Source organism: Sphaerodactylus townsendi, linkage group LG05 (assembly GCF_021028975.2).
Source record: "Sphaerodactylus townsendi isolate TG3544 linkage group LG05, MPM_Stown_v2.3, whole genome shotgun sequence".
Classification (NCBI taxonomy): Eukaryota; Metazoa; Chordata; class Lepidosauria; order Squamata; family Sphaerodactylidae; genus Sphaerodactylus; species Sphaerodactylus townsendi.
The window spans coordinates 15,096,435-15,122,785 of NC_059429.1; the positions used below are offsets into that span (position 1 = coordinate 15,096,435).

The 26,351-nt window shown below is 46.6% G+C and overlaps 1 protein-coding gene across 1 annotated transcript; it reads right to left on the reverse strand.

The window, feature by feature from the left end:
- Positions 1 to 9,615: 9,615 nt before the first annotated feature.
- Positions 9,616 to 26,110, reverse strand: LOC125433547 (procathepsin L-like). Its single transcript, XM_048498155.1, has 8 exons — positions 26,061 to 26,110; positions 24,500 to 24,629; positions 22,447 to 22,569; positions 19,309 to 19,467; positions 18,122 to 18,346; positions 12,641 to 12,806; positions 10,832 to 10,946; positions 9,616 to 10,469 (listed from the first exon to the last, which is right to left on the reverse strand). The coding sequence occupies exons 2-8, from the start codon at positions 24,623 to 24,625 to the stop codon at positions 10,355 to 10,357; spliced, it is 1,029 nt and encodes a 342-aa protein (XP_048354112.1). The 5' UTR covers positions 24,626 to 24,629; positions 26,061 to 26,110; the 3' UTR covers positions 9,616 to 10,354.
- Positions 26,111 to 26,351: the final 241 nt, after the last annotated feature.

A 26,351-nucleotide genomic window follows, 5' to 3' on the forward strand; every position in this document is an offset into this window, starting at 1 on the left:
AGACAAAATTATCTGAAGGAAATTTTACTCTTAAAAGCTTACACCAAAAGCTTGTTGGTTTCTGAAGTGCACCTGGAGTCCAATCTAACTGTTCTACTGCAGAACAAAATGGCTTCTCTCTGAAACTGTCCACCCAAAGACTCACTGGTGGACTAGAAGGTCATAGATTCCACTCAGCTTCAAGGATCTCACCTGCCAAGAAAGGCTTTCATCTGATACACTAGAGAAATGCCATCCAGAGTGAGAAATACTGAAACTGATGGAGCCAGAGTCTGACTCAGCATGGTGCAGTGGTTAAGAGCAGGTGCACTCTAATCTGGAGCACTGGGTTTGATTCCCCACTCTTCCATTTGAGCTTTGGAGGCTTGTCTGGTGAACTAGATTAGCTTCTACACTCCAACACACGCCAGCTGGGTGACCTTGAGCTAGTCACAGTTCTTTGGAGCTCTCTCAGCCCCACCCACCTCACAAGGTGTTTGTTGTGGCGGGGGGAAGGGAAAGGAGATTGTAAGCCCCTTTGGGTCTCCTTACAGGAGAGAAAGGAGGGATATAAATCCAACTCTTCTTCAGTGCTGGGCAACTGAAAGTACAAAGCTGTCTTATAGTAAATCAGACCCTCAGTCCATCTTGGGTGGATTTGTATATTGAGTGGTACTGCGGCTGCAGGGTACTAGGAAGAGAAGAAGGTCTCTCCCAACTCGGGCAACCTGAGAGTTCTTGGGCGGAAATGCTGAGGGCTATCAAATGCCTCTCTCACCCACCAGCTGTCTATTTTATTTTGTCATCAAGTTACACCTGACTTATGGTGGGGTTTCAAGCAGAGGTGGGATCCAGCAGGTTCTCACAGGTTCCCGAGAGTAGGTTACTAATTATTTGTGTGTGCCCAGAGGGGTGATTTTTGCCTTAGTTACCCCCCTCCTCTCAGCAGTAGTGAGCAGAACTTGAAGCAGTCTAGCAGGAGGTGCACCGGCATGCGTGGCAGCCTGCGCGCATTCGTTTCCCGCCTAAGGACAGGTGCAGTGGCTGCACCCTTGCCACAGTCCCGCCCAGGAATGCCCCGCCCCCGGAATGCCCCACCCAGCCCCATTGGTATTACGCCACAGTTTGAATCCCACCACCATGGGAACCTGTTTCTAAAATTTTTGGATCCCACCACTGGTTTCAAGGCCAGAGGCATTCAGAGGTGGTTTACCATCTCTGGCCTCTGGATTTCCTTGGTGGCCAGTCCCATCCAAGGGCTCACCAGGACTGACCCCGATTAGCTACTGAGTTCTGACAAGATCAGACTAGCCTGGGCTATCGAGGTCAGTCGTCAATGCGGAAAGCAAATATCATCAGTTGACAAGTATTTGAAGAATTTCTGCCCCGTTTTCCAGGGCGTGGAGAACTGCTGGAGAGAATTCAGAGGGGAATGCTAGGTGTTTGGCTCTTTCTCTGTGTGGGCAGAGTACTCTGTACTCTGTGCGGGTATATTTATACTCTGTGTGGGTATAAATTTTATAAATAACTAATCTGAAGTAAGCACATTTTCTTCACCTGAGACTAAGTCTTTGCTTTGGCCTGGACCCTGGAGTCTAAAGAATCTGTTCCACCACATGCCAGTGAGACAAACACTTGGAAAAACCCAGAACGGGTACACAACATCGATTCAGTGTCCTCCTCAGAGCCCTTCTCAGCAACTCCTGATGTATGACCAGAGGAACATGTCCTTGACCAGCCCCGCCCAGGGGAAATGGTCTACTTTTATAAGCCCTTTGGCACTTCAGGCCCATGGTTTGGCTCTCCCCAGCGAGCTCCCGTTTCTCCATCTGTTTATGCGTCGTGTTCCCAAATTCCCAAAGCGATAATGAGAAATGCAGGCTGAGGGATGAGGAGAGGAGATATCTGGGGTTCAGGAAGCACGGGCCAGACCCAACTGCTTCTTGTTATGACCTGACGATTCCAGGAGGTCGTAAAAAGAGGGAAAACAGTAGGCCGACCGAAACCAATCAAGCTTTCCGTCTCCCCCACCGCGTTTGGCAGGGACTGCCCCGTCTGAAATTACTCCTGGCCAGAGACCAAGGTAAACGGATGAGGCATTTGGCGGCCTCTGGAGCAGCCTCCTTCCTCGTGTCCTCAGGTGCCACCAACAGCTACTGGAGTGGACACGCCACGAGGATGAGGCGTGGCGGATCCTCGGAAGCTGGACGGTTTTTCAGAACAAATGCTATGATGGAGCTGAAAGGAGATGTTGGGGAAAATAAGTTGCTGGGGACTAGAAAATGGGGAACCCAAGAAGTAATACTCTGTGGCTTTCTTTACTTTTACCCAAGAAATAAAAGGCAAAAGACTAGCAACCTTGTGAGGAGTGGGAATTAAAAAGAAACAGCTTTGCCACCTGCAGGAAGGAAAGGAAACAGCAGGCATGAGGAACGGGTGTACTGGGGACTATGGATGCCAGCTTTGGGTGGGAAACATCTGGAGATTTTGGGGGTGGAGTTTGGGGAAGGCTGGGTTTGGGGTGTGGAGGGGATTGCCATAGAGGTGAAATGCCATAGAGTGCCCTCTCCAAAGCAGCCGTTTTCTCCAGGGGTCCGGATCTCTGTTGTTATTGTCAGATTGTAGCATTATCATGGATTTGCCTGTTAAATGAACCCTCCCCCGATAATGGGCAATTGGGTCAGGAGTGCCATGGATGAACGCAGAAAGGAAACAGGAGCGATTAAAGAAATCCAGGGCATTTATGCATGCAGTATTTTCCCACGGCTGTGTTTGCTTTGCTGTGGTGTTGTTTTCCTGTGGGTGTTTTGTTTACACGGGGATTTTCCTTCTGCAAAGTGTCCCCAGCCGAGCCAATCCATCATTCCCCCACTCCCCCAACCTTCTTTCCATGCAATCTCCATCTGGGGAGATTGCTTGTTGTCATTGTGTGTGTGTGTGTGTGTGTGTGTGTGTGTGTGTGTGTGTGTGTGTGTGTGTGTCTGTCTGTCTGTCTGTCTGTCTGTCTGTCTGTCTGTCTGTCTGTCTGTCTGTCTGTCTGTCTGTCTGTCTGTCTGTCTGTCTGTCTGTCTCTCTCTCTCTCTCTCTCTCTCTCTGTGGTGTTATCTTTGGTCTAGTGCAGGGGTAGGGAACCTGCAGCTCTGAGATAGCTCAGGAACTCTGATACCCATCAGCCTTTGTCCAGCATGTGGTGGCCAATTACTGGTAAGGAAGGCTGATGGGAATTGTAGTTCCTGAACATCTGGAGAGCCGCAGGTTCCCTACCCCTGGTCTAGTGTTACTTCACCAGATGTGTGGGTGTTATCTTTGGCCTAAGCGATAGGAATAAGGCTTCGTGGCCCACTCCAGATGTTACAGGATTGTGTTCCCATCATCCCCTGCTAGCATGATGCTGGTGCATGGGAATGATGTGGGAACTGTAGTCCATAACTGGGCTCTGAGAGGGCCACGAAGTTTGATATCAGTGGGGAATTAGTTAACCTTTGGTGGTCCCCATGTATGGCCTTAGATTATACCATTAAGTCTCCCGCCAGCATGGCCAATTGGCCATGCTGGCAGGGGCTGATGGGAATTGTAGTCCATAACATCTGGAGTGCCAAAGATTCACCACCACTGCGCTAGCGTTACTTCACCAGACCATGTCAATTTCATGTAAATTTCACGTCTATTATTCCAGCCATAGACCTTCAGCATTACATTTTTTTAAAACCCCTTCTGATCGCTTTGAAATGGTGGCACACACAGTGGGAAGAACTGCTGTGGTGTGGGTGGGTGAAGGTGAGGAGGAACAAAAACCCAAAGGAAGCCTAATGCCCATGGATCTCCTTGGCTTTCCCTACAAAGGGAGTGAAAGGGATGTTTTGGGAACCGCAAGGATTCTCTGTTCTGGGGGTGGGGCTACTGCTGAAGAAGGCAAACTGTGTGCCTAACTGAGATTCAAACACAAAGAGAACGTACACTCAATGTGCAGGAGACTACACCCGCGAAAAAGCCATTGTAAGATTCACAGGGTTGCCGCATTCAGGTTGGGAAATTCCTGGTGGTTTGGCCATGGGTAGGAAGAAGAAAAAGAAGAGGTTGAGGAGCTGGGTTTTATACTCCCCCCCCCCTTTCTCTCCTGTAAGGAAACTCAAAGGGGCTTACAATCTCCTTTCCCTCCCCCCCCCACAACAAGCACCCCTGTAGAGATTGGGTGAAGACTGAGAGAAATGGGCCAAAGAGCTGGGACTTCCAAGGTCTCTCTTCAGTTGGTGTGGTGTTTAATTGTACAAGCCAATCTATTCCACTAGATATTAAGCCTCCACAGCTCAAGTGGCAGAACAGAGAATCAAAACCCAGTTCCCCAGATTAGAGTGCACCTGCTCTTAACCCCTACGCCACAGTGGGGTTCCCTCAGTGGACATAACAGCAGAGAGTCCACCTTCCATAGTGTGGAGAAATGGCTCCTTCCCCCCCCCCCCTTCTGTTTCCTTTTTCTTTCATCCTCTCCTTCTCCAACCAGGTACCAGAGATTTGGAGGACTTAGAAATCCCAGAGATACATCAGGAAATGCTACCTGACCTAGGGGGAAATGATATCTTGACCCAGCCTGACCTGGTCAAAGGAGGGTGGGGTCTGGGATCTGATAAATTGAGGGGAAGAGAGGGGCGAGGTCTCTTTGGCTCAGGTCTCTCTGGAGGGGAGCAGAGCTCTTTTGCCTAGAACTGGGAAGGTGACATCCATTTCCTCCTGGACCATGTGCTCAGCCAGGTAATGTAAGATGCTCCTTTGCCAAATGGCAACTATTTTAAGCTCTAAGGACCTACCCTGCTTTCTACCATCCTTTAGCCAGGGTATGGCTTAATGAGAGTGATAGGAAAGAGAGGATTCTGCGTTTTATCTCCTTTTATTTTGTAACCCTTGCTAAAATCCCTTGGTGTGTGCTAAAACATATGGTAATCATTTTCCTTTTAATAAATACTTTTAAAACCACTTATAGGCTGTGGAGGAAAGTTCTCTTGTACCACCATGCCCTCTACTGTCTTGGACACACGCCTATGTAAATCTCAGGAGGTGAGAGAGGGTAGGTTGCTGAGCAAAGCTTTTCCTCCAGGATCCTCCAGTCTACCCTGTGGAACTCCAGAGAGAGGGGAAATCCAAAGGAAACTGGAGGCAGAGGGCCTCGTGCAGTGGGAAAAGCTACAGAAACTTCCTGGATCTTCCCCAGCAGGCAGTCCTCAACTGATCAGGTGGTGGCAGCATACCCAAAGAGAAAATTAGCCCTCCCCAGGAAAAGTCAGTAACTCCTGGGGGTGTGCAGAGTGTGAAATAGGGCCTGCCAGCCAAAAGCAAGCCCGTTTCGCCACAATTAGCTTACATTCTGTCCAGGGGAAACTGATCTCTATAGTTTGGAGATCAGTTGTAACTCCAAAAGATCTCCAGGTCCCACCTGGGGGTTGGTAACCCTGAGGAAGATTCATACCTTTGGGAAAAGATTTTTATGGAGAATATAACATTACAAGGGTGAAGACTTATGGCAGAAGAAAATCCAGTCCTCCTCTTTCTGGCCGTTTCCCCACTCCCCATTTGATGCGGGCTACTCACAGCGAGTAACCCGCAGTCCAACGGCACTCCCCACGGTGGTGGCAGTGGCGGCGGTGCAGCCACCCCGATTCTGGAGCTCTTCAACCCCGTTAGCGTGCGTCATTCCCACTCCTGTGTGCAAGAGCATCTTCAGGAAAAACCCTCGTAGAGCACAGGGCGCTGCTCCTAGTGACGTGGACGCTACCGTCCAATCAGGCCACGGCGGGGCTCCAGCCAATCAGAAAAGAGACCCGCATTTCTGACGCCGCGGAAGACAGCGAAGCTTTCGGAAGGCACAAGCTGCGGTGGGGTGCACGAACTCGCGCTGAAAAACAGCGGTTCAAGCAAGACCGGTTTGCCTTAGCTTTTTTGTTTGAAGTGGGGAAACGGCCTCTGTCTCCTCTCCATTTGTTCATGTGTTTTGCCTCCTTCACAGTGGTCAAACTGCAGGCAGGGTTATTAAAAAAAACAACCATGTGTAGGTCATTCTAGATTTTTCTGCTGATCTGGGCATTCCCCTGAGTTTGCACAGCCCCAAAAGGTAGCTGTGGCCTTATTGTGCAGATTTTGCTATCCACACTGGGATAGGGCCTTGTCTGTTAGATGTATGTCCAAGTGAAACCCCATTTTCAGTTCTGCTTCCAAGTAACTGTGGAAGTGTAATCAGCCCTTCTGTGGCTCATTCCTGACTAGTATGTAATAGAAGGGATTTGAGCCACAAACGTATTTTGTTGTTGTTGTTAAAACAGGGGGCGGGGCAGATAGTTTGGTGCTTTCCAGACTTGCTGTAAAAATAGTCTTCTTTCCACATGCCGGTGAACGGCCTGGCCAAAGCGTGTCAGAATTCTCCCGTCATTCTCCTCTGGACAAGCTATCAGATTATGGGAAACAAAGACTCCTTCACGGAGAACGGGCCGTGAAAAGTTGAACCAGACTTGTTTTGTTCTCGTCCAGAAGGAAACGACCGGTGTTTCAGTTTTTATTTTATTTTGCACTTTACAGCTTGGCAATCCCTCAGCTTGATGGTGAAATAAAAATCCACAACCTTCTGAAATCCGGATAGTTTTTTTTTTTCCAGAGTTCCAGTATGAGATGGGAAGACGTTTCCCAGATTCTGAGGCCAAAGAGTGTTTATGACTTGTGGGGGCAAGAAAGGCAAGAGTCCCTAAAGCTGCAAAACTATTTTGAAGCCCCCCCCCAAGAGGCCTTTGAAGTTGTGGAGTAGTGGTCAACAGGTTGGTTTAGCACTGGACAGACCTGCGTTTGAATCCTCGTATCAACCACTGGTGGATTCCACATAGGCCACAAATAATGAGTGTAGGATGCAACATAAACTGTTTTGGGGGGACTTCTCACAGGTCCCATTCCCAAAATGAGTTTGGCCCATTTTAGTCCTTTCAACCCGGGATTGTCAAAGATGGCTAAACCAGCGATCCTTTTGCACAGTCCTGGGTTGGAGGTGCTCCTGAGTGACCACAACAGGCAGGATACACCTTATTTCTTTCCCTTTCACCTGTTCACTTTACCTTCCACGCTGACCACAGTCAGGGAGAATCTGCCTGCCTGCCATTCTGTGCAGGTCGTCCAGCAAGGGAAGTGGATGTCCTAGAGTATCCACTTCCACTTTAACCATGCTAAGATTTTAGATTCTCCCAGACTCTGTGGTATACCACAGAGTTCCCCCCCCCCTCCAAATCTGCCATATTTCTTAGGCCCCTTCCACATGGGCCAATAAACACGGGTGTAAGGACACTAAATAGCCTTCACACAGATCCAGAGGTGGGATCCAGCAGGTTCTCACAAGTTCCCGAGAGTAGGTTACTAATTATTTGTGTGTGCCGAGAGGGGGTTACTAATTGGTGATTTTGCCACGTGATTTTGGCCTTAGTTGCGCCCCTCGTCTCAGCAGTAGCATGCAGAATTTGAAGCAGTCTAGCAGGAGGTGCACTGGCGTGCGTGGCAGCCTGCGCCTGCGTGCATTCGTTTCCCGCCCAAGGGCCGGCGCAGCAGCTGCATCCTTGCCACAGCCCTGCCCCGGAATGCCCACAGTTTGAATCCCTCCACCATGGGAACCTGTTACTAAAATTTTTGAATCCCACCTGTAACGACCCAAAGGACCCCCAGAATATTATTTATATATATTTCTGCTTTAAAATAATATTGGCAGAAGCCAGTTGTCATACACTTCTCTATACAGGTAGCAGCATGTCCAAAGGTCACAGGTCTGCTTTACAAAATCTAATCAAGAGGATGAGTTACTCCTGCATAACCTGGAGGTCTCATTTTGTTTGTGGGCATGAGCTTGATTTCAACCTCGTACCTCTGCAAAGATACTGTTAAAAGCACAAAGGGAATATGGAAAGCCAACTTGCTATCAGATACTGTCATTTCCCCTATCTCTTCTGGGAAACCAAGTTAGCAACAAAGGGTTGCTTCTCTGCATTTCCTTCCCCTTTGTTATGACTCTCCTAAATCACTCCCACCTTATCCCTGTAGATCCTAAATGTCTCAGCTAAATCTGGAATATCCCTGGGCAGTGACTCTCAGAGAGTTAATCTGCATGGAAGTCTTTCAGCATTTCCCTGCGTTTGAAAGCTTAACAAAGCAATTTTGGTCCCCCCATTGTCCCAGGTTTAGCAGTAGATGAGCTGGACTACTATTACCTCAGCACCCCCCAAGAACCCAGCACAGATGTGGAACGTGAGTGTGATTTCTGGTTTCACTTTTCCCCATCAAGGTGAAATGACCCACCCCTTATAAAGAAGTTTCAGTTTACCTGCAACATTTTGCTCATTTACCCACATGTTCTCTTGCTGTGGTGTTGAGACCATGGATTAAAATCGCCCCTTCATTTGGGTTTCTGTGCTGGCATGGAATCCCCTGCCTTTCTACTCTTCTAAGAATTGTTAGGTAACGTATTACCCCACAACAACCCCCATTCCCTTCTCTATCATCCAATCTATCTTTCAAACCTGCTTATATCCTAGGAAACTTGAATGTATGTGCCCTTATGTCTTACTGTGTGTTTGTATTTTTGAACAAATTTATATAAAACATTTAAATTCAATTTGGACTCTTGCTTCTCTGTGGAATATCCATTGCCAGAATTCCTTCCCCATATTATACAGTCTAAAAGATCTCCTATTGGCCCCTCTCGCTGCCAACGTGAGCGTTCATTCCCCTTTGCTACTTTTAAAATCCTATGTGTGCTGTTTACACTTTTAGCAGCTGGTGGAGAATCCCTTTTAAGGCCGTAACACACCACTGCACAGATCCCACCCCACAAATGAGTGTGCCCTGTGTTATTTTCCCCAACCTGTTTTTTTTTTGTGGAAATTCGCTAAAAAAAACGCTATGATCTAAAAAAAAAAAAAAAAAAATCCGGCCCGCTGAAGTCGCTTTGACAGCAAGCAGCCAGGCGGGAGGTGCTTTTTTTGCCTCCCTTTTCCTTTCCTTTTTAAAATTGCGGCTTGCATCTGCATAGCTACACAGGTGCAGATGATCATACAGCCAGCATGGCTGTAGGGGTTAATTTGTGCATGTCTGCGTAGCTATGTGTGTGGGAAGTGATTAAAGAAATAGATGCCTCTTCGTGCAAAGGTGCAACAGCAACCTGGATTGTTTCTGTGGGCTCCAGTCGCTGCCTGCATGGATGCATGTGAATGCAAAACGGGAAAACGGGTTCCTTTATCCCGGACTGCAACCCGTTACCCTTTTGCTGTGTGGAAGAGCCTTAGCATCAGGACTAGAAAGGCTTTGAATGGGTCCTGGAAGGCAAATTCTGGCTTTGCCTACAGCAGTCTGTGCACTGGTCTTAAAATAATAACCCATGGTGGCTAAACCACTGTTTTGCTTACTAAAAGATTTCTAATTCCAAAGGATTAGTTCATGAAATGTGACAGGGAAGTGTGGATTTGGAAGGCCAAGTGCGAATTCCACTCACAGTTGGTTTTTAGATGTACTTTTAAAGATGTGCATAAATCCAGTTTGGACTTTGTATCATAACCTCCCATGGGTCATATCGTTTCTGACCGCAGTGTGCTTTTGGAGCAAGAACTGAGCTCAGAAGATTCCTTCGTTTTCATCTCCTTTATTTTCAAGGTTCCTCTCCCTCTTCTAACATCCCAATATTTTTGTCATAAATATTTGTAACGACATGGTTTACAACCCTTAACGATGACAGGCCATCTGTTTGCAAAGCGTATTATTTGTTTTTGGGAGGGAAATCTGCAGATGTTGGGCCAAAAGACTTGAAAGTAAGTCGATGAAAGAACAATCGCTGGCACCGGAAAGGTTCTCTGATGGGATATGGAGTTCATTGCAAATACCAGTAGTGTTACCGCCCTATACTATAAGCTTATAGTAGCTTGTAGTAATAGAACCAATTACCCTATGGCATTTCTTCAGCCCCTGGTATATTTCAGAGAGCTATGGGACAGATTCCTGGCAGAGTGGTTAGGTTTGATATCCTTATCACTGGCCAAGATGATGAAGAACACCTTTTGATACTTGAGCTAGTACTTCAAAGATTAGAGGAATCTGGCCTGTGCTTGAGGCAAAAAGAATGGTTTTTCATGAAGCCTGAAGTACAGTATTTGGGATATAAAATCAACAAAGAACGGGTGCATCCTCTGGCTGATAAAATTAGGGCTATTGAAAAAGCACTGCCATTTATCACATTTGGAAGCGTTTGTCGCAAATCTCTGCAGAGTTTCACTCCAGCTCTGACGGAACCGATGACCGCAGCAGCCGCAGCAGCCCAACCTTACTGTGGTTCGCAGCACTGAAGTTGGGAAAGTTCCGGAAGGTGGGGTCACGGCTCTTCGGCTGGTTTCAGCACAGGGTAGCTCGCGCCATCAGCTACACCGCATTGATTGGCTCCTTTCAACAGTCGCATGTAACCTTTTTCACCCCATATTTTAGACCAACTTCAAGAGAACAATATTAAGAGATCGTGAACACCCTGGGCAGAAAGACAGCGTCCTACAAGTCCTACTTTGCTAGCCTTAAAAATAAGGGTTGCCCAGTAAAGAGGCCATTGGAGAACCTGCAGGTGGATGTACGCAGGTGAGGGGGTGGAGCTATTCAAACTGGAATTCCTCCCAAGCTCAGCTGTGGCTTGAGTTGAGTTTTATGGGATAATGACCCCCAACTGGCAGAGTCTGACTGAAAGGCCCTCTCATCACCCTCCACCACCTTCTTGACTTTTCACTAATCTGTTTTATAAACAAAGGCCATGATGTTTCTGTACCATCTGCCTTTTCCTTAGACAGCATTCTCTCTCTCTCACCTGTTCTTCAAGATCCAATAGTTTGGTCCTTTCCCGCCTTCTGGGGACTTGACATAGCCCACTGCCAGCACGGCGTGTGTCAACGCTTTGCCATTCCAAGGACAGGAGAAAATCCCTGGACAGAGACAGGAAGGATACCAGTAAAATGTTGATTTGTTTTCTTGTGGCTGCTGGTGACTCACCTCCAGAGCCACTGTGAATGAACAACACAACACTCACTTCACTTGGGGCGCTGTGAAGAAAACGTATATATTCCTTTAAATTTACTTAGATGTCATTTATCTTATATATTGAGTCTCTTAAGAGGCAACCATTTGGTTTTGCTAGGTCTTTTACAGTGCAACCGTTTGCCCTTGCTAAAGTTGTAAACTGTGTTTGTGTTTGGTTTGAGTAGTGTTGTTCTTTAGATAATGGAATTGGCTTTTACAAGGCCACATTGGGTCTTAATTGCCAAGAATGCTCATCCCTCATCGACTCTATCTGACACCCAATTGGTTAATTACTGATCAAATTATCTAGATGAGCCAATTCTATAAACCTCCTGACACCATTTTAGGGAGATTCATTCTCAAGAGATCACTCATAAAGGATTCTTCTTAGAGATTTTCTCATTGTTGCTCCTGCTACTCTTCTGCCTTTGGCTGAATAGCCTTGTATTGTATTGTTTTTTACATTTGGAACTGTCTAGAGCTGAGAGAGAACTGATTTTATTATTTCTTGTCCTTTCAATAAAAATTTAAAGTCTCAGCTGTTTGAGAATATCTGGATAAAGAGCCCTGGTTTTGGTGCGTTACTGGTAAGGTACCCGGCTTTGGATAACCTTTTCACAGGCGTTCTGCAGGCCATTGGCTCACCAGGACTTTTCCTGGTAGCAATAATGGCCAATCCACCCCTACCTCATCCTTTTGTTCTCTGTGAGGGTGCATGAAGGGGCCAATGGAGGAGCAGGACTAGGAAAGGAGTGTTTCAATAAATTGCTTCGGACCTTTTACTAAAAGGAAAATCTTTCTGTACTCAATGATGTCATCATTGCTCTGACTTGCAATTTGCTGTAGATGAGTTCAATAGACAGTAGAAAGTCCTTTGACAAAGGTTAAAATGATCCTAAACAGGCTATCCCTGCTATAAATACTCAAATTTCATAGTAATCAGAAATACGGTTGGCTGCTATATACAGCGCTTGACGTGTTTTTGTGCTGCACGATGTTGTTGGAATTTTCATTTCTGATCAATCAAAACTATTTTGTTTGGATTGGATAGCTACAAGGGCTCAAGCAGATATGGCAAATATCACACATTTGTCATCAGTGTATAAAATGCCAATGGCAGCCTGATATAGCCTCTATTTGCCATGGGACTGTGCACGGGAGACGAGGTTTAACCTTTCAACTTAGCTACAAAAATGGAAACAGGCTTCCCTGTTCTTCTATTAGCATTTTAAAGGGGTGTGTGTGTGTGTGTCCTGTTAAAAATTTGCTTCTTCCTTTAAACACTAACAAAGAAGGGAGCCCAGTTTCAATGAGCAAAATGGAGCAGAAGTTGAACCCTCTGCCACTGTCCCGAGGCAAATTGTGGCAGCTCAAGCCTGTGAGTTGCCAGGTATATTGTGATCTATTCATTTTTGCCCTCACTGTATTCAGTTGGCTCATTTTTATTTAACATAAAGTTGCATGACAAAACTTCCTATGCTGGTGATTTCCTTGTTTTAAAAGTTTTTTTGGGGGGGTGGGTTGCCCTCATACTGTTGCAGTAAAACACAGATGTATTTAAATGCTCAGAGTATACCTCCATCCTCAAAGGGCACGTTACCTGATTTGTAGAACTGGAACTCTTTGCTCCTAGAATCCAAGGCAATAGAAACAGGGCCAACATTGGCCACAGCTTGCTCCAGGGCTCTCTCATCCCCCTTCGAGACCATCACAGAGGAAGAACACTTGGCTGCTATTTTCTGGGGGTTGTAACGACAGGGATTTTTCTGCAGATAAATTACAATTACTTCTTTCAGGGTTTTGTGTGTACAGGGTGGAGTGTCCAACTGGATTCTCAGCACAGGGCTACTTTTCTAGTTACTTGGGAGAATGTTCAAGCAATCAGGTTCTGTGGTAGTTCACCCTTTTCCCATCTTCTGGACTAGACTACTAACTTGCCTTCACTCTCTCTCTCTTTTTTTAAAGGAAAGCTAAGTTGATGCTGAGCTCTTTGTTCAATACCCAGTTCGATTTGCCTCCCAAAATTTTTGGGAAGCAGATACAGGCCCCTTCCGCACACGCAAAATAATGCGTTTTCAAACCACTTTCACAGCTGTTTGCAAGTGGATTTTGCCATTCCGCACAGCTTCAAAGAGCATTGAAAGCAGTTTGAAAGTGCATTATTCTGCATGTGCGGAATGAGCCACAGTGTGGTGTAAAGGTTACAATGGTAGATTCTACACAACATAGAGCGTTTCCCCACTTACCCATCCGCTGCCTGCTTGCCGCTACTCTCTGCCAAGTGGCCTTGGGGTCCCCCGGCACTCCCCACTACAGAGCGGCGACATAGCATAGCGAAGCCTTGGCCGGACGCTTAAGCCAGCCTCCTCGCGCCCTCTCCCAGCGCCACACGACATTCCTAGAAGCGGCTCCTCGAAACGGTGCCTTTGATGACCCCGCACTCTGTGGGAAGCCCGGGAGCGCGCCAGAAATGTCGCACACTGGGAGTAGCGCGCAGCAACCACTCACCCAGGTAAGTTTAATAAAATAAGTTTAATAAAATAAAATAAAAATAAATAAGTGGAGAAACAACCATAAATATAACGTCTTTAGGATCTTATACAAAGTGTTTTGGGGAAGAACTTTGCACAGCTCTCCTCCTCAAAACAACTTAATCCCATTTTATTTCTCTCAACCTGGGTTTTTCAAAAATCACTAAACTAGTTATCTTTCTCCCAAAACCTGAGTTGAAGAGGTTTCTAGCCTGCTGAGCCAACAAAAAGTGGGCAGGAAATGCTTTATCGCTGCCACCCAAACCTCTTACTTCCATTTTTGCTGCTCATGCCCACCAGCTTGTGTACTGCAGCAGAGTCTCCATGAAGATCCCCGCCCCAGAGATTTCCTCTGATTGCAGCTGATCTGTGCACGATTTCGCTGTGAAAAGTAGATGAATAAAGTTTGTTTTGGCTAGTGATCCCGCGCATGTGTCTTTTTTATTTTGTTCTGAGGGGGATGTCTGCAAAGCTATGGCACACAATTAGAGAAGCTGCAATATGCACATATTGGTGTTTCCGTAGCTTCACAGACATCCCCCTCAAAACAAAAAAAAGGGAAAAACAACATGTGTGCAGGATTGCCGGTAAAGCAAACTTTACTTATCTTCTTTTTACAGCGAAATTGCGCGTGGATGAGCTGCAACCAGAGGAAACCTCCGTGGAAAATCTTCACCAAATGGTGGAGGCATGGACAATCTCTGCAGCATCATACAAAATGGTGGGTGCAACAGTGAAACTGGCAAGATCTTTATGCAGCAGACAGGAAAAAAAGATCCATTTTGGCTGGCAACGCTTGTGCTGTGGGAACACAAAATGGATATTTTTATAAAGTCCTAAAGCATTATATTTATGCTGTGCAGAATCCACTAATGTTGGATGGGGATCTTAAGACTTGAGTTCAAATTGCCACTCTGCCATGAAGTTCATTTGGTGACCCTGGCCAATTACACTCTCTCAGCCTAGCCTACATCACAATGTTGTTTCCCTGGGGGAAAGCCGACAGGAGCTGAGGTGACTTTGGTTCAGAATACAGTATCTATGGGGATGCAGACAGAGAGGGAGGTTTTTCTAAATCAACCACATACAAGCAAGGAACATAGCAATGTGCATGTGACAAGGGATAGTGTCTACAAAAGACTTGAGGGTAAAGCACATAAATCCTAGGTTAAGGACAGAGACAGGGTATACAGGTGTCTCTATGCTAATAGTAGAAGCCTTCGACCTAAAATGGGGGAGCTGGAGTACAGAGTTTTGAAGGAGGACTTTGATATAGTGGGCATTACAGAGACATGGTGGAATGAGGAGAACCAGTGGGATGCTGTTATACCAGGCTACAGGCTCTATAGGAAGGATAGGACAGGGCGCATTGGGGGTGGAGTTGCCCTTTACATAAAAGAGAGCATAGTGTCACATAAAATAGACAATGCAAGGGGAGCTGGTTCCCCTACAGAATCACTGTGGATATCAATACCAGGTGTGAAGGACAGTTTAATATTAGGAATATATTATCGTCCCCTGACCAAAGTGCACAAGAGGATTCTGAGATGGAAAAAGAAATTAGAGAGGCCAACAAAAACAAAAATGTAGTGGTAATGGGTGATTTTAACTATCCCCATATAAACTGGAAAAATGCATGTTCAGGTCATAGTAAGGAGAGAGCATTCCTGGATATGCTAAATGACTGTGGCTTAGAGCAGATGGTTGTGGAACCAACCAGGGGATTGGTGATCCTAGATCTAATTCTATGTGGGACCCAGGACCTGGTGCAGGAAGTCAGTGTTGTTGAGCCGATAGGGAACAGTGACCACAATGCTGTCAGATTCAGTATCTCTGCATGCAAACAAGTGACAACTACTAATGTAGTTACATTCGCCTTCAGAAAGGGAAATTTCTCAAAGATGAGGGGGATAGTGTGCAGGAAGCTGAAAAGGAAAATCAAGAGAGTCAAAACTGTCCAGGATGCTTGGAGGTTATTTAAAAACACAGTAATAAAAGCTCAGCTGGAATGTGTTCCGAGAGTTGGAAAGGCAGCACCCAGTCCAAAAGAAAGCCACCATGGTTAACAAGAGAGGTTGAGGAAATTATCAGAAAAAAGAAAATGTCTTTTAGAAAATGGAAGTCCAGTTTGACTGATGAAGAATATGAGAGGGAACACAAATGGTGGCAAAAGAAAAGCAAGTTAGCTGTAAGGGAGGCAAAAAAGGATTATGAAGAATGCATGGCTGCGAACATCAAGACCAGCAACAAACAGTTCTTCAAGTACATCAAAAGCAGGAAGCCAGCAAGGGAAGCGGTAGGCCCGTTAGATGACAAAGGAACAAAGGGTGTGCTAAAAGATGACAGGGAGATTGCAGAGAAGCTGAATGAATTCTTTGCATCTGTCTTCACCCAAGAGGAGGTGAGGAAAATACCTGCACCTGAACCAAGCTTCTTAGGAGGCGAATCCGAGGAACTAGCAAAGATAGTGGTAGACAAGGAAGAAGTTCTGGCAGCCATTGATAAACTAAATGCTACCAAATCCCCTGGCCCAGATTGCATTCACCCAAGAGTTCTTAAAGAACTCAAGCATGAAATTGCTGATCTTCTCACTTTAATATGCAACTTATCCCTGAAATCAGGCTCCATCCCTGAAGACTGGAAGATGGCCAATGGCACACCAATCTTTAAGAAAGGATCTAGGGGGGACCCGGGAAATTACAGGCCAGTCAGTTTGACATCTGTTCCTGGTAAATTAGTAGAATCTATCATTAAAGATAAAATTATAAAACATGTAGAAAAGCAAGACCTGCTGAGAAAGAGTCAGCATGGCTTTTGCAGAGGCAAATCCTGTCTTACAAACTTACTAGAGTTCTTTGAGGGTTTAAACAGGCATGTGGATAAGGGGGAACCAGTGGACATTGTCTACTTGGATTTCCAAAAGACTTTTGACAAAGTTCCTCACCAGAGACTATTGAGAAAACTCAGCAATCAAGGAATAAGAGGGGAAGTCCTCCTATGGATTAAAAACTGGTTGAGAAACAGGAAGCAAAGAGTGGGTGTAAATGGGAAATTCTCACAATGGAGAGATGTAAGGAGTGGTGTCCCCCAAGGATCCGTTTTGGGACCAGTGCTCTTTAGCCTATTCATAAATGACCTGGAAGTAGGGGTGGGTAGCGTGATGGCCAAGTTTGCAGATGATACCAAATTATGTAGTGTGGTGAGAACCGCAAAGGATTGCGAAGAGCTCCAAGCGCACCTTGATAACTTAGGTGAGTGGGCTAAGAAATGGCAAATGCAGTTCAATGTAGCAAAATGTAAAGTGATGCACATCGGGGCAAAAAATCCAAACTTCACATACACGCTGCAGGGGTCAGTGCTATCAGTCACAGACCAGGAAAGGGATTTGGGCATCTTAGTTGATAGTTCCATGGGAATGTCAACTCAATGCATGGCAGCTGTGAAAAAGGCAAACTCTATGCTGGGGATAATTAGGAAAGGAATTGAAAATAAAACTGCAAAGATTGTCATGCCCTTATATAAAGCAGTGGTGCGACTGCACTTGGAGTACTGTGTTCAGTTCTGGTTGCCACATCTCAAAAAGGATATTGAAGAGATAGAAAAAGTGCAAAGAAGGGCAATGAGGATGATTGAGGGACTGGAGCACCTTCCTTATGAGGAGAGGCTACAACGTTTGGGACTCTTTAGTTTGGAGAGGAGACGTCTGAGGGGGGATATGATTGAAGTCTATAAAATTATGCATGGGGTAGAAAATGTCAACAGAGAGAAATGTTTCTCTCTTTCTCACAATACTAGAACCAGGGAGCATACATTGAAAATGCTGGGGGGAAGAATTAGGACTAATAAAGGGAAACACTTCTTCACGCAACGTGTGATTGGTGTTTGGAGTATGCTGCCACAGGAGGTGGTGATGGCCACTAACCTGGATAGCTTTAAAAGGGGTTTGGACAGGTTTTATTTATTTATTTATTTGTTTGTTTGTTTGTTTGTTTGTTTGTTTGTTTGTTTGTTTGTTTATTTAATATACCGCCCTATCCCCGAAGGGCTCAGGGCGGTGAACAATATAATATATATAAACCATACATATAGATTAAAGGCAGTTACAGTCTAAAACAATATCCCACAAAACTTTATGGAGGAGAAGTAGATTCATGGCTACCAATCTTGATCCTCTTTGATCTGAGATTGCAGATGCCTTAGCAGAACAGGTGCTCGGGAGCAACAGCCGCAGAAGGCCATTGCTTTCACATTCTGCAGGTGAGCTCCCAATGGCACCTGGTGGGCCACTGCGAGTAGCAGAGAGCTGGACTAGATGGACTCTGGTCTGATCCAGCTGGCTTGTTCTGATGTTTCTTATGTTTCTATGCTGGTAAAGAACGGGAGAATCATGTATGCTGTTTTGAGATCCTTTGAGGAAGGGTAAGGTAAAATGCACTCAGTGGATAAGCAGGGAGGTGAATGTAGGATGCAGATGGATGGATAGATAGACAGAATACAGAAATACGAACTTGCATGGTGTGAGCATACTTAAAGGAGACTCCACACATTACCTCTGATAAATACGGGTATGTTTCCTCAGAGTTAATGCCCCCATTGTGCTGCACATACAGGAAAGCCCTTGAGGCATTTCCACCACCACATCCTTTATTGCGGAAATTTCCAGAGCAGTCAATGAGGTTTTGTTCACTTAGTGAGACGAGACGTTTGGTCACCTTGAAATGCAGGCCTTCCAGGGCTCCAGTGGCGCTGAATGCCCAACATGACCCACAGTTACCCTGCAAAAAAAGGAAAACCAAAGAGGAGACCGTTTGCCTCTGGATCCATGGAGTCCATCCCTTCAGGTAAAAAGAGATTCCTCCTTCGTAGGTTCAACAAAATGTTAAGTGGTTCCAGGCCAATTGCCAGTCTTTGATGGAGGAAAGCAGTTCCTAAATAGGGACTCTTTGCAGACATAAACATAATACTTTCTGAGTTCCTCTGAAACACCTCCTGCTCTAATGAGGTAGCAGAAAGCCTGGAACGGCTATCGGCTTTGTAGGAGATGCAGCTGGGCATTGAGCACCAGGTAGCATGTGTGTGTGTGTGTGTGGGGGGGAATCCATGCTCCATGACGCTCTCCATGGCAGGTGATACTTTGGAGTCCACAGAAAGAAGGATTTGAATCATGAGAAATCAATCCCCTCAGTCATAAGAAGAAGAAGAGTAGAAGAGTTTGGATTTATATCCCCCCTTTCTCTCCTGCAGGAGACTCAAAGGGGCTGACAATCTCCTTGCCCTTCCCCCCTCACAACAAACACCCTGTGAGGTGGGTGGGACTGAGAGAGCTCCGAGAAGCTGTGACTAGCCCAAGGTCACCCAGCTGGCATGTGTGGGAGTGCACAGGCTAATCTGAATTCCCCAAATAAGCCTCCACAGCTCAGGCGGCAGAGCTGGGAATCAAACCCGGTTCCTCCAGATTAGATACACGAGCTCTTAACCTCCTACGCCACTGCTGCTCCCATTGGCCACTCCAATATCTATCCTGCTCCATTCTTGCCAATTTTATTATGGAGACAGCTGAGAGTATCTAATAGTCTGTATCTGCTGTAGTCCTTTGGGGGCTTTTTTTGCTTTTATTACCGTTGGATTCATTTTGCTTTCTGATTATGCCATTAAAGGCTAGAATTGAATTGAATTGAACTGAATCCTGCTCCATTCAAAAGATTCTTGTCAGGGTGAATCCCACCATCCTTCTCACCTGGTCTTTGACTAGGGTGACGTAACCCTTTTTCCGCCAATCCACCTCCTTGGGCGTTTCCACAATGGCTGATTCCCGGAACAAGGTGACGTTCCCACCGGGCGGTTCCACTGTGCTCGGAAGGAGGCAGTTCGTCCTCTGGTTGAACTCTTCGTTTGTCTGAGGAAGAAATCAGCAGGGGGGATCTTTTCTTCCAGCTGAGGTGTGGCGCCCAGGCAGTGGTTGTTGGGCCTTTGAAGCTAGGAAGCTTCTGACCTGAGGCAAGCCACAATTCTCTCAGCCTGTCAGCTCCAAAATGGCCGCAACATCAACCTGCCTTAAAGAACTGTGGCAACGAAGGCTGAGACAGAGCAGATACTGAAGCATTACGGAGGCCTTAGGGTGCAACACACCTGTTTATGAATTTAGCAAATGTTTTAATAGGAATTGAGCAACTGAGCAACCTCCCTAATCCACCCCAACTCTGTTTCCACAATTAATACCCACCAGCTATGGTTCTCCCAAGCCTCAGCCCCATAACCTGCTTCTACTGCCAGAATTCAAACTGAGAAGGGATAACACCAAAGACGAGTGCTTATGAGCATAGGCAGAATGCAAAGTTCCCTCCCAGCTGGGGCTCATGGGGCAAGAATGTTCAGCCTAGAACTCTGACAGTGGGACATACTCTGGACAAGAAATTAATCAAGATCAGTTAATAAAGGATAGTGTGAATTTGTCATTTTAAGTCTAATACTTTTATTAAGTGAATAAATGACACATCCTTTTAAATCCGAGTTTCCCTTTAAAATGGTAATAGCATAGGCTGACCAGACGTCCCCCTTTTGGCGGGACAGTCCCGCCTTGAAACAACTTGTCCTCTCGTCCCGCGGGTTTTTTCCAGTGTCCCCGGTTTTGGAAGGCTGCCGCACTGCCTTCTGGGGCGCAAGGCAGTGCGGCAGCCTCCAGCGTGGCCGCAGGAGCGCACGGCCTTCTGGGGCACTCCTGTTTCCCGCCCTGTGACAGGGGCGAAACAGGCGCCAAAGGCAGCTGCGGCTGTCTTTATCTTGCGGCCGGCCGCCTGTCCCGGTTCGCAAAGGTGACCATCCAGTCACCTTATAATAGCAGCACTTAGAGACAAAGCTTCAGTGAAGGGTTGAAGCCAGGTTAAATCCAGTGACGAGATTCAAATAATTTAACAACTGATTGTTTACAAGCACCATTTTAACAACCTGTTCTGCCGAAGTGGTGCGAACCGGCTGAATCCCACCGTTGGTTAAATTCCTTCCAGTGCAGCCCCAATCCTGACTGAGATTGCTCACGTGCAATTTGCCCTCTACAGCTGGACTGAAATCCTGTTTGAAGGAACCAAATGGATCCAAGGAAATCAGGTTTTCCAGGGATATAGAGCAGCAAGCAGAAAGAGCCAAGAGCCGGGGGACAGGGTTAGGGTTTGGGAGATGTGAGTTCAAATATCCATTGAGGACAAAGCTCTCGGGTTGTGTCTGATTCCATCACAAGACGTGTTACGACAGTGTTTTCCAACCTTTTCGATGTCACTCACTTTTCATATCTCACGGTACCCCTGGCATCCTCCCCCCACCTTCCCCTCCCAGTGCCCCTGCTTGCCACCCCCCACCTTCCACTCCCAGGGTGAAGGGAAGCACGGGGGGTCGGTGGGAAGTGACTGCTGACCTTGCGGCAGGCCCTGCCCCCTGGGCCAGCTCCATACCCTTGCTGGTGCCGGCGGTAGACACCACAAAAGTGAGGGGAGCATTGCCGCGGTACCCTGGGACATGCTCACGGCACCCCAGGGTACCACGGAACCCTGGTTGGGAATTGCTGGTTTACAAGATTCCCACTGGAACTCCGTTTCCAAGCATGCAAAGGTCCAATTATGGTACACCTGGGTCTTCACCCATACAGTTTTTCTGACCAGAAATGGCCTGGAGGTGTGCTACTTGCCCTATTGGGAGTTGCACATCTACTGACTGGTAACCATTTCAGGTCAAAAGAATTGGGCAGGGAGAAGCAGAAACACCCACTCCTCACATGCTATGGACCTCATCTAAACTGGCCTCACGCCCACCTGGGAATCCTAATCCAAGCTCAGAAGTCACAAACCACATCTGATAGAAAGTCTTCACGGTGAAGCTGACCCAAAGACTTTGTACCACATTAGTCAGGCCCCCCACGGCCACAAAGCATGGAGGGTAACCTACGGCCAGTCACTGTCTTTCAACTTAAACTAGCTCATTGGGTTGTTGTAAGGATGAAATCGAGGAGGGGAGAGCTAGATATGCTACCCTGGGCTTCCTTTGAGGAAGAATGGAATACAACCATATCAGCCAGAGATAAGAACATAAGAACAAGCCTGCTGGATCAGACCAGAGTCCATCTAGTCCAGCACTCTGCTACTCACAGTGGCCCACCTTTGGGAGCTCAAGTGCAGGATGTGAAAGCAATGGCCTTCTGTTGCTGCTGCTGCTCCTGACCACCTGGTCTGCTAAGGCCTTTGCAATCTCAGATCAAGGAGGATCAAGATTGGTAGCCATAGATCGACTTCTCCTCCATAAATCTGTCCAAGCCCCTTTTAAAACTATCCAGGTTAGTGGCCATGACCACCTCCTGCGGCAGCATATTCCAAACACCAATCACACGTTGCGTGAAGAAGTGTTTCCTTTTATTAGTCCTAATTCTTCCCCCCAGCATTTTCAATGGATGCCCCCTGGTTCTAGTATTGTGAGAAAGAGAGAGAAAATGTCTCTCTGTCGACATTTTCTACCCCGTGCATAATTTTATAGACTTCAATCATATCCCCCCTCAGACGTCTCCTCTCCAAACTAAAGATAGATTTCAGGCGCAGGTAGAAGATATTTGAAAGGCAAAACATGATCAAACACTAGGTTGGGGACCAAGAGATTTGGGGGTGGAGCTTGAGGAGGGCGGGGTTTGGGAAGGGGAGGAACTTCAGTGGGGTATAAGGCCATAGAGTCCACCTTTCAAAGTGGCTATTTTCTCCAGGGGAACTGATGTCTTCTGTCTGGAGATCAGTTGTAAAACCAGGTCTCCAGCCACTACCTGGAATTGGAAACCCTATCCAACACGGGCTAAACCAATAGTGAACAGGAAAGTTTGTGTGTTGAACAAGAGCCCGCTTACCAAATCGCCGAAGTGGTTCATCCCCAGCCGATAGGTGTGTTTTCCTAGAGACGCCTCCAAGTTGTGCTGCCGAATCATCCGTAGATTCTTTTCCCAGATGGTCCGACGGAAGTTCTCTTCCTCCTGCAAGGAAGTCAGAATCAATAGTCAGGATTAATCTAGCCAGCCAGGCTTGGAAAGAGACTGTCCAGGCCATGGGATCCAGTACCAGATCACACTCCTAAGGAGAGGATTTGGCTGCTCTGGATCACACTGAGGCTGATTGTGCCCATTTGGGCTCCTTCACATTCAGCATGCATTCCCTTTGAGTTGGAGTCTTGGATCGATTCTGCACTTGCATTATCGACATAAGTTCAAGCTGCGTTCGACCTAAGTGCTCCGCACAACCACTGGGATCGACGTGGTTTTGTACCACTTTGCCCCGTCAAATTTCGGTCAAATTTCGGACTCCAGTTGGGAACTACTACTTTTTCAGGGAACCACGCTCGAACTCAGCTCGATTCCAGTAAAGTGTGGAATCTCTGGTGCCAGGAGTCCCCCATTCAGCCAATCACAGCTGAGTGTTTCGGGCATGCGTACAGCTGGCCTATTAAAAAACACCACCTTCATCCCTCCATTCCTGTGGCAGTTTTTTTTATAACGTGTGTGCGGATAGACAGAACATGGCCATAGAACAGTAGCCAATCGGAACGGAGCGGCGAAGAGGCACAGGATGATCCCGCCCTCCGAGCTGGGATCAAGCTGGTTGCAGTGGGGAACAACAATGGCTTCGACCTAGGTCAGTACCCTTCTCAGGGAACTGGGTCAAACCTATTTTACTCATGTGTGGAATCGCCCTTGGTTACACACACATTTCCCCCTCTTCAGCAGCCACCCCGCCCTCAGATCAGAGAATCCCTGCAGTTTCCAAAACTGGTTGAAGTGTGACTTTTCAGGGAAAAGCAAAGGGAAACTGAGGGAAGCCAACATGCATTTTACTTCCTTCAAGTTTCCTCGCTCCCGCTGGCTTTCCCCACCCACCAACAGCAGCTCCACCCCATTGGCCGGAACGCGGAAGTGGGGTGGGTGGGCCAAATGGCAGATCAGATTGGCTGTGGACAGTTTGCAGTGGGAGAATCCTGTTAAAAAAAACCTCTCACTGTGAGACACACAGCTGCGACGTAAGCCCCGTAAAGCCCTGAGACAGATTCTATTTTACAGCTGAAGACTGGCAGGGATGAGGGGCTGTTGCATATAACTTTGTTTGGAGCAGGACAACCACAGAGACCGGAACATGGATGGCCATTATTGGATAGAAACATAGTCATAAACACGGACAGTAGAATGGATGCTGTGGTTTAGAGGCCTGCTTTAAAGCAGTCTAGTCTTTATGTCCCCATATGTCCCGAGTCGCATCCTCTGCTCAACGGAGGCGAATCTGCTGGTGGTCCCCGGCCCCTCCATGATGCGGCTGGCCTCCACGCAGGCCAGGGCATTTACTGCCCTGGCCCCTGACTGGTGGAACGCTCTTCCTCCAGCAGTTAGGGCCCTGTGGGATCTTGGAGAGTTCCACAGGGCCTGCAAAACTGCGTTGTTCCACCGGGCTTTGGGGGGGAGGGGCGGCCGCTGAGCCCGCCCCTCTTTTGCTGCCCTGCGCACTGGCTATATACTTGACCATCTTCCTACCCCCTCCCTCCCTGGGTTTGTCCACTGGGGTTTGATGCCAGACGCCTTTTATTATTATTATTCATTTTTTGTAGGTTACTGCTGCTATAGTTTTAAGGTTTTGTATTGTTTTTAATTGGGGCTATTCGATTTGTTTTATTGTCTTGTCATTTGCTATTGTACACCGCCCTGAGCCCTTCGCGGGTAGGGTGGTTTATCAAATTGAATTAGTAATAATAATAATAATAATAATAATAATAATAATAATAATAATAATAATAATAATAATAATAAATAGCGCCAAGCACATGCAAAGAGATGCTTCGTCCTTTAAAAAGATTCATAATCTCCCAAGGATGGCATTCTGCACATGCTCAGAAACACTCAGCTCAATGTCACAGTTACTTACCTCCAGGTATTCTTTACCATGGGTGGCCTTCCAGTCTTTCCAGACACCTTCCAGGTCTAGAGCCAGTCCTGTGGAGGAGGTCCTCTGGATGACCCAGAAGGTCGTCGTCACCACGAAGATGAGCATGTGTCTAGGAGGGCAAAGCATTCCCAGAGTTGTCAGGTTAGCTGCTCAGTTTCCCATCTCCTTCATATCACCACTGATAATCCCCAACATTTAGCAGTCTGTCACTGAACACATAAGTTAGGTGTACTGGTGATTCCCAAAGACGTGAAATTGACATGAAATTGACATGGTCTGGTGAAGTAACGCTAGACCAAAGATAACACCCGCACACCCTCACATCTGGTGAAGTAACACTAGACCAGTGATTCCCAAAGTGGGCACCACCGCCCCCTGGTGGGTGCTGCAGCGATCCAGGGGGGCGGTGATGGCCACAGGTAGAAACATTAATACATATATCTTTGTTTAATTGCTATTAAAATTTAAAAAAAATTAATTTCCAGGGGGCGCTAAGTAATATTTTTTCTGGAAAAGGGGCAGTAGGCCAAATAAGTTTGGGAACCACTGGGTTAGATGGTCAAACTAGGACCTGATTCTGGTTCTGGTTCTGAATTCCCACTTAGTCATGGAAGCTGGCTGAGTGAAGTTGGGCCAGTCGCTCACTCTTAGTCAAACCTACCTCACAGGGTTGTTGTGAAGAAAACAAGGAGTAAAGGGAGAATGACGCTGTAAATTACTTTGGGTTGCCCCAGTGAGGGGACCTTAAGCAGCAGCTGGACAAACACTGGTCAGGCGACGCTCTAGGCTGATCCTGCATGGAGCAGGGAGTTGCCCTAGATAGCTTTTATGGCCCCTTCCAACTCTATGATTCTATGAGACATCAGGGTACAAATATCTAAAATAAATAATAGACCCACATGACTAGTAGTCCCCATGAACTATATTCACCTAACCTTTGGGAATATTGCAACATCTTGTGGCAGGGAGTTTCACAGACAGGTGGTACATTTCTTGGAGACACATTTCCTTGTCTTTATCCTTCAACCTGACCTCTGGTGACTGCTCCAGACAGGCCCAGGTATATGATTATGTTTGTACCCCTCACCCCCTTCATGGACCTTCAGTTGGGGTACATTTTTATTTCAAACTAATTCATTTTTGTTATATTCTTCTGCCTGCCTGATTCTACTCTGAGGAGGCTTGCAAAGATAAAAACCTGGGAAACCTTGCTATTTACATTTCAAAGCTCAGATACTTAAGGACCTCATTTCCAATTAAGACTCAAACATTCACATCTTTCAGAGTAGGCTTCCAAATTTCTCCTTTCCTCTCAAACATAGGCTATTATAAAAAAAACATTGTGTGTCCAGTGAAGATACTATAAAATATTTGCTGAATATTTTCATATCCACTTTTGCCACATTCATGATCAATATTTGCAGGGGGAAAAAGAGGGAACACATTCTTGTCAGCTCCAAACCTCCCCTGCGCAGAACCCTGGACATCTTTTCTGATGTTAACCACAAAAAAATGTTTCGACTCCCCCCTTCACACCTACCTCTCTTTGCAGCGGAAAACAAAAGAATCTCAGTTGATTCTGCATGTGCGTGTGTCTCCGCACAACAGGAAAAACCACCAGAAGTTTTTATCTCACCAAGATTCTTTATGAAGAACAGTTTCCCCTCTGGAATTGGTTCAGTCAGTCAAACTACAAACCTTGAGAGAGAGAAAGATTTTCATAGGTGGGTGTAAGATTACTCCACACATTTAACAGATTTGTGCTGCATTTGCAGTGAAACTCAGAAATACCACCAGGCAGAATTCAGTGCCACCAAGTTGAGTTAGCAGA